General features: G+C 48.7%; 5 protein-coding genes across 5 annotated transcripts; 1 reads left to right on the top strand and 4 right to left on the bottom strand.

Annotated features, from left to right (window-relative positions):
* Nucleotides 1–328: 328 nt before the first annotated feature.
* FVEG_04009 (hypothetical protein) lies at nucleotides 329–745 on the bottom strand (the record flags this gene model as incomplete). Its single annotated transcript, XM_018891695.1, has 1 exon — nucleotides 329–745. The coding sequence occupies exon 1, from the start codon at nucleotides 494–496 to the stop codon at nucleotides 329–331; it is 168 nt and encodes a 55-aa protein (XP_018748256.1). The 5' UTR covers nucleotides 497–745.
* Nucleotides 746–5,625: 4,880 nt separating this feature from the next.
* On the bottom strand, nucleotides 5,626–6,768 carry FVEG_04010 (hypothetical protein; the record flags this gene model as incomplete). The annotated part of the gene is made up of 4 exons (XM_018891696.1): nucleotides 5,626–5,834; nucleotides 6,343–6,365; nucleotides 6,447–6,534; nucleotides 6,738–6,768. The coding sequence occupies 4 exons, from the start codon at nucleotides 6,766–6,768 to the stop codon at nucleotides 5,626–5,628; spliced, it is 351 nt and encodes a 116-aa protein (XP_018748257.1).
* A 1,381-nt stretch (nucleotides 6,769–8,149) lies between these two features.
* FVEG_15386 (hypothetical protein) lies at nucleotides 8,150–9,214 on the bottom strand (the record flags this gene model as incomplete). The annotated part of the gene is made up of 1 exon (XM_018904510.1): nucleotides 8,150–9,214. The coding sequence occupies one exon, from the start codon at nucleotides 9,212–9,214 to the stop codon at nucleotides 8,150–8,152; it is 1,065 nt and encodes a 354-aa protein (XP_018748258.1).
* A 344-nt stretch (nucleotides 9,215–9,558) lies between these two features.
* FVEG_15387 (hypothetical protein) lies at nucleotides 9,559–13,575 on the bottom strand (the record flags this gene model as incomplete). Its single annotated transcript, XM_018904511.1, has 2 exons — nucleotides 12,495–13,575; nucleotides 9,559–12,421 (listed from the first exon to the last, which is right to left on the bottom strand). The coding sequence occupies exon 2, from the start codon at nucleotides 11,350–11,352 to the stop codon at nucleotides 9,559–9,561; it is 1,794 nt and encodes a 597-aa protein (XP_018748259.1). The 5' UTR covers nucleotides 11,353–12,421; nucleotides 12,495–13,575.
* On the top strand, nucleotides 11,609–13,447 carry FVEG_04012 (hypothetical protein; the record flags this gene model as incomplete). Its single annotated transcript, XM_018891697.1, has 3 exons — nucleotides 11,609–11,797; nucleotides 11,850–12,242; nucleotides 12,293–13,447. The coding sequence occupies 3 exons, from the start codon at nucleotides 11,609–11,611 to the stop codon at nucleotides 13,445–13,447; spliced, it is 1,737 nt and encodes a 578-aa protein (XP_018748260.1).
* Nucleotides 13,576–13,827: the final 252 nt, after the last annotated feature.

Raw genomic sequence — 13,827 nt, 5'->3', positions numbered from 1 at the left:
TAGACACACATGTCTAGTCCAGACCATTAATTATCGAAACGCGTCTTTTGGTTCACTCTGCTCACGGCCAAATTGTGGAATCCTGCGGAGCCGCACCCGAACTCACGAGCTAGGCGCCACATCGCGAACCAAATGAGAGGAGGACGGACTCATACTCCGTGACTGAGAATGGATTGTTTCAAAAGGATTTGCGCAAAAGGAGGCTGGATAAGGAGACGTGTTTGAAATCAGTCATTTCTGACAAGCTGTGCCAGAGATGCAATGATAGCCAGTCAATTGCTTCACTTATGACACCTCCCTGCGTGTGGGGAAGTCAATTAGAGACCTTTCAGAGGCAGAGAGAGAGGTAAAGGGAACAAGAGACAGCGACGCCTCTCCCGCTTGTGATTTTCCGGGGAAGTCCATGGCATCGTCGACAGTGACAGAGACAGAGACAGAGACAGAGACATCCCATCCCGCATGTACAGTACAGTACAGTACAGTAAGCAGAAACCATCGACTCTGTGTGCCTGAGCTCAGACTCACTCGTATTCAACACATACTTTTCTAAGCGTCAATGGCGTTTAGACGAAAACCAAATCTCAGCATCTCCCCTCTTTTTCAAGAAGCTTTGACGTGTTCAATTCCCCAGAAAAAAAGAGAACCACATGTTGCTGACTTGATTGCGGAGAATCTGGAGAATTTTCTTTGGTCATCCGACTATCCTTTTCTTCTCTCCGCATAGCAAATTTGCCTTCCAGATGAGATCACATGGTGTTGTTCAGGTTGGCGTTAACGAATTGCAATTGCGTCCCCACAGATTTAACAGTTTGCTTTTTGCGATATGTGCGCTTGGAGTTTTCAGCACCTCTCGCTCGGGTCATGAGAAAACGAAACTAGACCGATTGAGGATGTTAGCAGAGGGGGGGCGTGCATGTCCCTTGTCTCGTGGCTGACAGGAAAGGGATTTCGCATCATTGGGACTCTCGGTAGGGTGCAGGGAGTGTTCAAAGTCTGAGTCAGAATGAAGAGCAGAGCAAAACCGCTGTCAGAGGACATGTCGTTTTTAGGCTAAACCGAATACTGGAAAATTCGAGACCAAGTCCCGTAAATGGCGGGTGAGTGATTTCCGACCAATGAGAAATGGGGATTATATGTTTTGCTGGGGGAGTGAGTAACGGAAATAAGACGAGTCAGATTGGCTCAATTGCCGATCGGAAACTCGGGGTGGGAAACAGGACCCTGCATGAGTTTACTGAGAGCTTGCGTTTGTGTTGGTTTGAGCCATCTTCGAAGCTATCGGATATTTAAGCCTCAATGCCGCTTATTCTACTGTGCCGAGGGCTTTGAAGAATGCTGCCTTGAATATCTGTAAAGCCTCATGCTATCTCGCCTGTTCTGGACTGCTGAGCCAAGCTTGTGCGGCTTTTCAGGTTCGTTTCTATTCCGGCCTCACATCCATAACCGTGACTATAGCATTCCTGATCACCTTGAACTAAGTTAAGCGCTCCGAAGGCTCGGGATTCTCATGTCTCGCAGCTCACATGTGCCATGGCTATGCTCCATTTCATGGAAACTCTCCTCGGCACAGGCAGGCAGCAATGGATCTAGGTAATGTCGGTCGAATTCGGCATCCAATTCTGAGGACCCTTTTCCATCCATTGTCTTTCAGGGCCCAATCCGCCAGAGGTGGGGCCTCCATCCGGTGGGCGTCGGATGTCCACTCCACTGTCCGGAAGCTGGTTGCTTATTAGGTATTGCCAGTATGCTCTCGGAAACGCAAAGAGGGCTTTTTTATCCGGGCAAAATGATAGAATGTCGCGCAATGCATGCAACAAGGGTCTTTTTTTTTTTTTTTGACGTGCATGCTGTGCTCAATTTTGAGCTGACGCTTGACCGTCTTTCAGGTGTTTAATGCCGCTCATTCACCGCCTGGTTCTGTTGCGTGCGTGCTCACTACAGAGTCAAGCAGAGGATAATTTTCACATCTGATGGTGGACAAGAGGGTGCAAACAGGAGCCTGGAGATGCAATGTATCCAGTCAACAGACCCTTCTGCAGAATAAGCTGTAGATCCTTTTCGCTGCCAAGTTAATGGTCACTTGCAGCGAATCTACAGCACGCCAAGGTTCCTGAATCGAAAGGAATGCCGACAGATCTATTAAGTTAGAGACGGGTCATGGCTGACATCAGAAGGGCCTCACGTGGGTTGAGAGTACAGTGTAGCCTCTGCGAGCGTCTCTCACACTTTACTTTACAGCACCTGTCAAAAGTTGACATGCCCCTATGACCTGATCAACCTTTAGCCGGAGCAAGCCTTGTTGACCTCGCCTTGCCTCAAGTGGAAACATATTCCTCGTGGCCTATGACATCGTTTGCATGCATGAGTCGCGAGTATCTAGGTACTAGCCTCAGGTCTAAGTCTCGGCGTCAAGTAAGAAAAATGCATTCTGCGCAGAGAAACTGGGAATTAATTAATTAATTAATTAATTAATTGACTGATATCGAATAAACTAAATTGAATAATTGGTTCCTATTATTTTCCACCCTAGTCACCGTTAGAGTTTGACTACTGCCAACCCACGATCCTCCCCAGACGGGGTCGCGACTAATGACAAAGGGTTCACTGGGGTTTGCGGAACCATCATCCACTGACACGAGAAATTACAGGATATCAGGTAGCAGCCACGAACAAGATTCGGGACTGCTTACTTAACTCTTACTATTTAATTACGGACCGGAAACCCACCGAGCGTCGAGATGCTGGGCTTTTACCGTTTTTGGTGAGTTCTACGTGTAATGAAACCCAAGAACCTGTTGACTGGAGCCTGGATGTCCATGTATCAATGGGAAACAATGTCTGAAAAGATCCACCTCTTAATGATACTGTACCAACGATGGAGAAGCCATCGAGAAGAAAACTACAAAACGAAAAGGCTGTGGTGTGCAATAACAAAAATCAGGCACATGTTGTGATATCGCGATTGTCCTCTCGCCAAAACAACAAGTTTGACGAGCCAAGGCTGGTGATCAAATAAACAACGTCACGACGGGTATGCAGGGCAGGGCTGCTATCCTGTCCTGCAGCCTGCAACTTAAACAGTGGTCAACATCGAAAACTCGAGTTGATATCGATGTTTCTGCTTCTCCAAGATCCATCGAGATCTGGGGTGTCGCTACGTCATACTCTGGGGTGCAAGGTGGTGCGTTCTCGCGACACCCCAGAATCTCCAAATCTCGCAGATCTTGCTCTCAAAGAGCCCGCATCGGAACATCACGCGGCTATAGATCTGGGCAATGAGAATGTGATTTCCGCATTCTTTGGTGTTGATGCGTTGTTCGATGATGCAAACGGGCTGTGGTGTTTTGATGTCGAGACGAGGTCATCTCCCTCGTCTATGACAGAATTGTGAACCGGAAATGAGACCTATATTTTACTTCTGGTCGGGAACTGACCACGGGAAGAGCTGTTACGTAGGGACCATCTCCCGCAAGAACAGCCATAACACCCTCAGGCACTTCATCAGCCAACGGCGCTTGTCTTGAGCACCCGTTGTCGGAGTCTTGAGACTTGGGAACACAAGGTCAAGCGCGGTAATCTGACGATCCACATCGACATTGACACCTCAGGCTCACATTACATATTCATACATTCATGATGGTGTTGTCCGAGCACGAGCACGAGCCATTACTCTATCCCTATTACGGCTGGTGGTGTGCGGACTTGACTCCGATGTGCCCCGACCAATCGCCCGTCACCCTCATGAGACCTCTAGGCCTTCTAGAAGTCTTCTCCCGCACGTGGAGAAGAACACCTCACACCTCCATCAATTTTCTCTCGATCACGCGCGGGTTAAAGCTGAGACTGAAAAGGGCAACTGTTGTCGATACGGCAGAGAGGAGGATTGTGAGCTAAACAAAACAACGCGGCATTTTCTGGCATTTCGTCAAGACATCACACGGTGAAATGCAACTTGAGGTCTTGTTAGCTCATCAACACCTTGACAATGACTCTCGACGAATGAGAAAATCAAGAAATCAGTACTTTAAATCCGTATTTTATCCCTCATTTCCACTCAAATCTCTTTTCGGATCCATAGTGGAGAAGACATCTCGAACGGAACAGTTTGGCCTCCCTGTAATCAGCCTTGTAAACTCTAATGCACACCGTTATGGTTGGGCATCAAAATCTGGTTGTTGCATCATCGTTCTCCGCTGTGCCCCGATATCAACCAGACAAAGACGATTCATGAGATATCGTGAGATCAAAATGGAGCCAGAAGGTCTCCAGAACAAACTCCAAAAAACTCCAACAACATCACATCTCCACTGATAAGAATCGTCTTGTTCCCGGCGACTTCACGGCGCTCCTCGGCCCCTCAATAATGCCTTTTTGCTCGGACGGGACCCTCATCCATCACCGTTTGCATGTCTCGCCGCGGCCCTTCTCAAAGCCATTGGTATCAGTTGAACCATTACCACCTCTGTCGGTCCGGCAATGGCAGGGTACCTAATTAATATCCCCTCATTGGTGCTACTATGACAAATTAATGGATCGCTGCTTTTACTTTCACTAACTCGTTGACATTTTTGACACGTGAAATTCCCGTGGCTGTGTCATATTCCCAGCCACGAGGAGGCAAAGTCGACAATACTGGGTCCGCCATGAGATTCTATCGATAATCGCCATGTGGGCATGGGCTTCAAGGTCCATTATCAACGGCGTGGCCGATGAAGGGACAACAGTTGGAGACTGTGGAGGATGCGAATTACGATTCAAGTGAGACTGACTGCATCTGTAGGAGTGGCTTGGCTGATCCAATATCTGCGCTTCCGCTCAGGGTTGTTCAGCCGCGTCTTGGAAACCTTAGATGAATTGGATACCGACAAGATATTCCCCTTTGAGAACACCACTCGAAGCTTGGACTTGCCGAACATGAAGCCGACTGGGCTAGCTGGGTAACTTTAGTCTTTAGTTGACTGTCGCCCTCAACTTAGTGCTTAGCTTAAGCAGATGTCAATTTCCTACGTTTTGGAGGTATCTCATGTACCTACAGGCTACCACGTGGTGAAGGTTCTCCGCACTCGCCAGAGTGGCCGCCGTTCATATTCCCTCTTCAGTACCTTCTGCCGAGAGTTTAAAGCCATTGTGCCGCGGCCGGTAATTGATACAAGTTGGGGGGATGGAACGATGTCGACCATTGGCGGCTATTGAATTCAGCCTTGGTATTGCTGAGATGTTGTGTTTACAACGCCAAGTTGACTGTCATATGCGACTCGTCGACCATTCTTGCGTGAGCGGCTGAATTATCAACATCCTATTATAGAGAGAGGCTAAGCATTGATATACCGAAACATGCCAGATATGGCTACAGTAAATGCCTAGACTCGCTGTCGAGCTATGTGCAAGACCACCAGTGTGGTTTTAGCATAAAGCCATCACATCAATCGAAGAATGAACCTTCTCATCGGCCCATACCTAGGTATACAAATGTGTTCTGGGTAACAGGCTAACAGCTGAGGGCTTTGGATGGTGGTGTAGGCAAAGGTGTTTTCTGATGCTGTAAATTACCCAATGCACTTGGCTGATAAGACGAGATTATCACAAAACATGCAAATCGCTGCATTTCTTATCCAGAGTCCTCGACTAATCTAATAATCGTTTACTGGTAATCAGCAGCCCGGCTGCGCCTCTGCTGAGACGGGCAGGTCGTGCATACCAAACTCTCGTTACCCCAGACCCCAGGTTTTGCCAGGCATAATAGCCTGCAGGGCCCTGTGCCTGCTGACATGGGATCATGCCACGGGGAGCCTCCAGCTTCCAGGCCATTGGCTTTCCATGTGCTTTGCTGTCAACTGTCACTGCCAAGTTGCCACCCCCTCCCGAGCCGACTCGACCCCCAAATTCGTCCGAATTTCCCCAACTTCCCAAACAAACGGTTCTGCGTGGGTTTGAAATTGAGAAGCCGAAGAACCCCCATGTTCCGGGGAAGACAGTAGGGGTCAGCCGACGGAGAAACTATGCCGTGCAAACGAAGACGGAAGACCCTGATCGGATCGGAGGGCCGTAATGTAATCAAAGAGGGGAGATGATAAAAGATGGCAGCTTCTCCTTTTGGTTTGACAGGCGACATGTGATGGTCAGAGAGGGAGGCCTGGTGATGGGTTGATGCGGAGAACCTGGATACTGGCCATCTCATTCATGCGGATGCATCGAGGGTCTGATCCGCGGGCCCGGACCATGAGCAGTTACTGTGCCTGGAGGTTGGTGGTATTCCCTCACCACAATAATGAGGTGTCGATCTCACGGCCCGTGGCCATGAGGACGGTGGCATACGGGCCGAGTCGATGCGTTGGCACTCACAATGTGATAGTGTCAGAGCATTCCTGATCCAGTGTCGGTGTAATATTTAACTGTAATAACAATCGATCATATGAAAGTCGAGTGGCAGCCTAGAGTTGACATACATATCATCGTTGATGCAAATTACTCCCACGTGATGCCGAAAATGGACGTTGAAACACCCCGTTTCAGCTACCTCGGTCAAGAAAGGATCTGATATGATGTCAGAGACCTTAACCTTGTCAAAAACTCAATACTTTATTGCTAAATCTGAAACGGGTGGTGTTACTGGAGGGTGGTATAGGGAACATCCTCCGCGATGCCCTCATATAGATCTCAGATGACTGTGGCTGTAAATAGAGAGATCGTCAGTTAACGGTGCCAGTTACGGAAGTGAGACGCAGTCAGTCTCGTACCGTAATCGACCAAATATCCTCCTTTGGTCATATGGCAAAGTATTTGTATAATCTTCCTGGCTATCTAGATATAGGATCAGACCATAGGCATATCGCTTCTGCATAGTAGATACGGTTGCGATCACATATCATAGCTACGTCGATTATCACACCGACCTATTATCCCCCCCACCCAATAGTGAATATTTCTAATGATTTTGGAATGATTCCGTTGGCCCCCTACTTTCATAGAGACAATATATTGTTGGGCCAAGGGGCAACTGGTTGTGATCAATCTCAGGAGTGTGCATAGTGACATAAACGCTCGACTCACGACCAAGTCAATTGATTGTCTTTCTTACTAGCCAGGAACCAACCCTCGATGGAATATGTGGCTCTACTGTTCCTAAAGTTTGCTAAATCGGATCGCCAAAAGCATCCATTACATCATAACAAGATCGGCGATAGAGATTCGATCTTCAATGATGTCAACTCATCACGCGATGTCACTTTCTTAAGGCTATTATAGGAACTTAACTTACTAGTCAGTCATTGACAGGGTTATATGACTCGCAGGATTGACAACTTAACAATACAAATCGAAAGTTTGTCCTGATAACTCCACCATAGCCTGAGACCCCAATGGTATCACCAAAGGTCATTCCCCAGGTGACCAAACCCAGAACAAGCTCAAAAGACATGCAATTTTCTCAAGCAAGGTGCTTCAAAAAGCATAGTAGGGATCTTCGGAACCTTGGTCACCACAATAAAGTACACAGTCTCTGCAGATGCAAAGTAACCTTGCTGTTCAGGTAATAGAGGTGATAATATCAGCTCGCTTGGGTAAACGGAAATTTCTCTTATGTTTGATCATAATGCATGGCTCTTCTGTGACAAATGCTCATTCGAATCTTACTCTACTATAAGACCAAAGACGAATGTATTTTTGCTAATTGAGGCACATTGCTAGAGGAAGTTCAAACAGGGCAAAAGATGGCATGTGTGTTATCATAGCAGTAGAACCAAAGTGAAGGCTGTGACTAAGTTCTCTCGATATAACGCTGGAATGAGGCTTGAGAGGCATGAAAATTACAAACGCCAGTAAATATAGACTCTTTCTGTTGAGTCTTCCATCACATATCGCTGAAATTTTCAGCCTGATACCGACAGGATATCTGCCTATTTTCGCCCATCCATGTGCTTCTTACACCTTGCTTTCATCCATCATCCGTGGCGCTCAGAAGTTTTGGACCTTCAAGATATTTCCCGACATTCAATGACCATGGACATGATATGAAATGTCTTTCTGCATGTGGTTTGGTGTATAGCACACCCAGTCCCGGCCTCTTGTAAGGGAAAGACACCAGTCAATCGTTTCGCAATTTTGAAGTTTGTGGAGGGCTTTTTATCTCGACATAAATCATTCTGAAAATTTATGTCTCTTTCTTGAGTCTCTTGGGATCGGCTGCACCTTGCTGGGTCTGATTATCTTGTTGCCGTTTCTGGTTTCCGGGGCCATTGGGGGGATTAGAGAGGCCATTGTGCTTCAGCGTGGCAGGTTTAAAACTGCCGAAAGACTTCGATTGAAAGCTGCCGTTGTGACTGAACGACCGTGAGCCTGCTGGCTGAATAGCACTCGCTGAGCCAAACGTGGCCGCTGAGTGTGCCTGTGTTCCAAAACCCTGTGCCACATTGACTTGCGAGGCTTGCTTATTCGCTCCGAGGTTGAAGTCAAAAATAGGATTTACATCTCGCGGCTGGTCGGTGAATTGAAAGCTCTGAGACGGCGCTGGGAGTGGTGGCCATTGATATGTTGACTGTTGGTAATAACGATTGTTCTTGTTTGATTCCTGTAGTCTGTTGTACCGAGACCAAAGGCTCTGGTAGTTGCGGCCTGCCTGTTCACTGGCCTTGCTCATGTCGGAAATCTTTTGTTTGGACTGTTCTGCCTCTTTCGAAAGCTCTTGGATCTTCTTGTTGGCCTCATCGAGGCGAGCTGATTGCTCCGCTACGGAGTTTCGCGATCGTTCTAAATCCTTCTTTGCGTCTGCAAGTTCTCTCTCAGTAAGTTCTCGGCTGCCTTTGCAGGATGAAAGCTCATTCTTGACACTTTGAAGCTCCACGGACAGTTGTCGTTCCTGCTGTCGAGACGCAGTGAGAGCAGCCTCTTTCTGAAGCATTTCCGCCGAGGGGTCGTCAGCTCTCTCTTTCAGGGCTAGATAATCGGAGGTGAGCCTGGCAAAATGATCCAAAGCCGCCTGCTCTCTTTTCTGAGACTCATTAAGAAGGTCGGATGTTTGTTCCACCTGGGCCGAAAGGCGATGCTCGCGCTCATGGGCTTCATCCAGGAGTGCTGTCTTGGCTCCAAGAAGTTCAGCGAGAAGTTCAGCTTCCCGTTGCGAATTGGCTTGAATAGCCAACTCTGCCTTTTCGAGTTTTGCAGAGAGTTCTTTCTCCCGCTGAGAAGGAGTGTCCTCCCGTGATTGTTCTGCCGACATGACGAGAGTTTGGGAGGCGTAAGAAACGGGAGGAGTCTCGTTCACGCGCTGCAGAGGTGAAGGGAATAATCAAATGCTAAAGTAAGAGAGGAAGCGGGTAAGCGTAAGGTAGAGGAGAACAATAATGTTGCCTGTGGAACCGATTCAGTGACGAGGTGAAAGGACCAGGCTGAGCTGCCAGTGCCCGGCAGGTGTCAGGCAATGGAGCCAAAGCAAACGAGCTGTGGAGGGGAAACGAATTAAGGTATAGGGGAGCGGGTGAGTGCATGAGGGCCCGGCTTGATCAAAGAAGGACCTGAGGAAAACATCTCGTGGCCTTGAAATAGAGGTACCTCATGCTTCCCTTACTCCAACCCCCGTAAAATAACCACAGGCAATAAAGCCATGTGAAGTGCGCCCACCCAAGTGTAGAAGTCTGAAAAGATGGATCTAAAGTTCACAAAACCGGGACAAATCTCTGGTGTCTTCCTATCGAAAGTCATGTACTTGGCAATCATTATTGCCTGCAAAATGCCGAAGAAGACGAAGGCGATAGTGATAGGATGGATCCTCTTTGACCTGCAAGGCTTCTTCATAGTCTCACATGGCCTTGACGCAGTCCCGGATCGAGGCACAAATATAGCAGCCATAACAGTTCCTCCTAGAACCAGATAGTTCTGAAAAATGGCGGACCAGGCACTTTCAAGGCGGATGAATCTTCCAGTTGTGGCAAAAGCAATAAAGCCAGGCTCGAACACGATGAGTACGATAGCCAGAAAAGTGCCTGCCAGCCCGTGGATATCTGCAGCGGCTAGAGGTGTGATGCCCCAATGATATCGAAGTTGCACGACAAGGCATGCTGCAATTGAAAGACGGGCTGCCTCTGGGAGACTCAGGAGGTTGACAATCAAGATCCCCAGAAGGATGACGAATATGACAGCATGTTCAAGCGCAATCTCAACGTGTCTCCTTACAAAGCTGTCACCTGGAAATAGCTTCGCATCACGCGCTACTTCTACATCCTTAGCTGCGTAGTATTGAGCTACCCTGGCAAGGCTGAAAAACAGAGGTAAGCTGACCCCTATCGATGCCATAACTGTGTTGTGGTCCATATAACTCGTGAAAGTGCTGATGAGCGATATACATGCAACTGTCAAGATCGTGCCAAACGGAACGTACAAACGCCCCCATGGATTAGATCGGGAGGCATTATGCGGGTAAGCGAGCCTTGCGACCAAAGCTCCCGTTATGCCGAGTGCAACGGCAATAAGGCCGTGAAGTGACAGTCGATGTGTTTCGCCAGGATTCAAGGGCCGTCCAAGGTAGATTCCATACAGAACCAAGCTTGACAGAAGCGTAGCGCTACAGGCGACTGCCAGTAACGAGTGCGATATAGGCACTGCGAACTGGCAGAGGTAGGTGACCTTGTACCTCACGGGATCAACTCTGATGATCTCGAGGCGTCTCAAGTGTTGAAAGGCAGTATATGTAGAGTAGGACCCAAAAACTAAGATTCCGACGGCGCTTACCCAGTCGGCAAGGTTATAGGGGTCAGTGAGGGCGTGGGTGAGGGTGTAGACAGCGCTCCCGATACGACCCAAGATCAACAGCAGCGTCGATCCCAAGGAAACGGTGTACAACAACTTTGAAGTTTTGAGTTTATAGCCAGCCATTCGTAGTATCATGACAGATCCTGGCCCCAGATCACCAAGCTGTGACGCAAAGTAGATGTAGAGGGGTTTGATCTGGTGTATCGGTGGAGAAAGAATGACGTTGGCTGTTGCAAGGAGACATAGAATATGATGTACGAAGAGTTCCATAGAGAAGAACCGTGTCTGAGGCAGCTCGTTGGACCATAATGCAAGCTGTGATACGACGCAGACTTTCCCTGCATTGTTCAGGGGCTGATCAACTCCCCATGGCGTAGTTCTCGCAGCTTGGACACAGGATGGCAGAACCACAGTGAGACCAAAGGCCATTCGAACAAGCGTGATAACGAGGGGCATAAGCTTCCGTAATTCGTCCTCGTTCTTGAGTCGTTCGTGGACTGCTGGAGCATACTTGCGGACGAGGTATTCAGCCAGGTAGTAAACATGCCAGTAAACAGCACTGGACATTAGGAATCCAGAAAGAATCGTTGGGCCGTTAAGGTGTTCCATGGCTATTACTTCTGATGAATAGTAAAAGGCTTTTGAGGAGCAGTTCTAAAGTCGAGTGTGTAAAGATGAAGAACCCCAAACGTCCCCGTGATAACACCTGTCCTTGTTTACCGATTTAACCTTTGGTAAACAAAAGCCCCGAAACTCTACGTGCTATTGACATGTAGGTATTGGCTGGTTGAACTGTTTATAAACTCCAGATGTATTGCGCGAGATGTCGTAATTGAATTTCCTTCATCCTTGCAACTGTTCAATCATGGCAAACACGATGACTGAAAAGATCGAGGAGGTCGCTGCACCTCTTCCCACCCAAGACGAAGTCCAAGAACAACATGGAGATAAAATAGAGCTCAGTCACACTCGAAAGTTGAGTATCCTGATTGTGATGAATACGGTTTCTCTTGTTCAGTCATTCGATGCAACCTGCATCTGCGTTGTCCTTCCTGTAGGTTTACCCCTCCCTCCTTGTTGTGAAGCCACCACCAACACAGATCCAGTCACTTGCAAGAGAGCTGGATGCATCCTTTTCCGAAAGCCTGAGCATGGGCTCCGTGTTCTTGTTAGCAACAGCCATAGCCCAGCCCATCTTTGCCGAAATGGCACATGTCGTCGGCAGAAGGCCAGCATATGTGGCATCCCTCATCGTATTTATCGCCGGAACGGTGCTCTGCGGCTCTGCGGAAAGCAGCATAATGCTTCTTACAGGTCGAGCTGTGCAAGGAGTAGGGTCAGGAGGGCCTCAGGCATTGTCGGGTATAATCCACGCCGATATGTTCACGATCCGTGAACGTTCGCGGTGGATGTCGTATCAACATGTCTCTTGGGCTTTAGGAACTATTGCTGGACCCATAATTGGAGGAGCTGTTGTTCAGAATAAAGATTCGCAATGGGTTTGTATCCCTTATTGCCATACCACATGCTCCGATGCTAATCGTCGCAGAGATGGATCTTTTGGTGCACCCTTCCATTGCTCGGAGGTAGCCTGATAGGAGCCATGTTTCTCCTAGGATATGACAAAGGGAAGCGAAACCTGCGTCTCATCAAGAACCTCGACTGGGTGGGAATTCTTCTTTACATCATCGCGAGTGTCAGTCTTTTACTCCCTCTGACTTGGGGTGGCTCACGCTTCCCCTGGAACTCACCGGCAGTAATCGTTCCTCTAATCGTTTCGTTCCTCGCGTTCCTAGGGCTGGGACTTTACGAGAAGACGACCAAAAAGCCCATGTTTCGAAAGAGTTTGTTCCGTCATCGATCGACAGTCCTCCAGTTTGCCAGTGCGACTATCCACGGCAGTCTCATGTGGATGGTTCTATATTATCTTGCGGTGTACTTTCTTGGCATCAAAGGCCAGACACCGCTTATGGCTGGTGTATGGGCACTTCCGGCTACTGTTATTGTTGCCCCTATGGCGGCGGTCGTAGGGATTGTGGCATACAAGACAGGACGATACATGGGCTTCTTGCTTGGTGGTTGGACTCTTATGGTCACCATGTTTGGAGTTATGACAATTCTTGACAAGGACACCCCGACGTGGGTGATCTTGGTCATGACCCTGTTCCTGGGTATCGCAATGGGCCTGCTTATTCCAGTCATGAACATTGGTGTGCAAGCCACAGTCCGAGAGGAGGATGCTGGACATGCAATCAGCATGATCTATCTGCTTCGAACGATGGGCCAATGCATGGGAATAGCAATTGGTATCGCGGTCTTCTCCGTTCAACTGGAAAAAGAGCTCGGAAAGCTAGGCCTCAACACAGGTCAGATCAGCAATACCTTGAAGATGATCAAAGCCTCTGTCGAACATGGAGGCCTTGGCCAGCACGAGCACATGATGAACGCCGTGGCGAAAGCGCTGCAGTGTCTCTGGATGACAGGTAGCATCTTGGCCGGCCTAGCCTTGATCCTGTGTCTGTTCGCAAGGTGCCCGAAACTTCCAGAGGATCCGCATGGCCCAGTCAGTGCAGAGCTGATGCCGGAAAGTCGTTTCTCGGATGCCGCGATAGGGCGGGTCTGGGATTGTTTCTCTGGCAAGATTCTCCATAAGGCTACGGAGCAATCAAACCAGAGGTCCGGTGGTTCATCCGTCCCGAATTAGCCAAGCGGATGCTCGTCTGTTGGTGATGCCCAACATATCCCCCTTGCTTTAGCCGCGATATCGATGGAGTTCCAAGACAATGGGAAGCGAAGCCAAAGGTCGAGATGAGTCTTGTCGATCGTTTGAGCACACTCCCAAGGATTGAAGCCCAAATCCACGCCGCTCTTTCTATTATACCCATGCCCTGTTGTCTTGACGGAGCAACTGTGTTGACAAGATCCAATCAGGGTATCCGCTGAAGCCCAAGGAATTCGCCTATTCGTTACCAATGCAAAAATTCCTCCTAGGGTTGACGGTCTCACGGGTTAGCCTCCGGCAGCAGTTGAGATACGACAGCGGGGACCATGGGTTGCGAGACCCGGGGTGCAGAGTGCAGCTCG

This window comes from Fusarium verticillioides, chromosome 2 (assembly GCF_000149555.1).
Source record: "Fusarium verticillioides 7600 chromosome 2, whole genome shotgun sequence".
Taxonomy (NCBI): Eukaryota; Fungi; Ascomycota; class Sordariomycetes; order Hypocreales; family Nectriaceae; genus Fusarium; species Fusarium verticillioides.
This window is presented reverse-complemented; position numbering and strand designations above follow the sequence as displayed.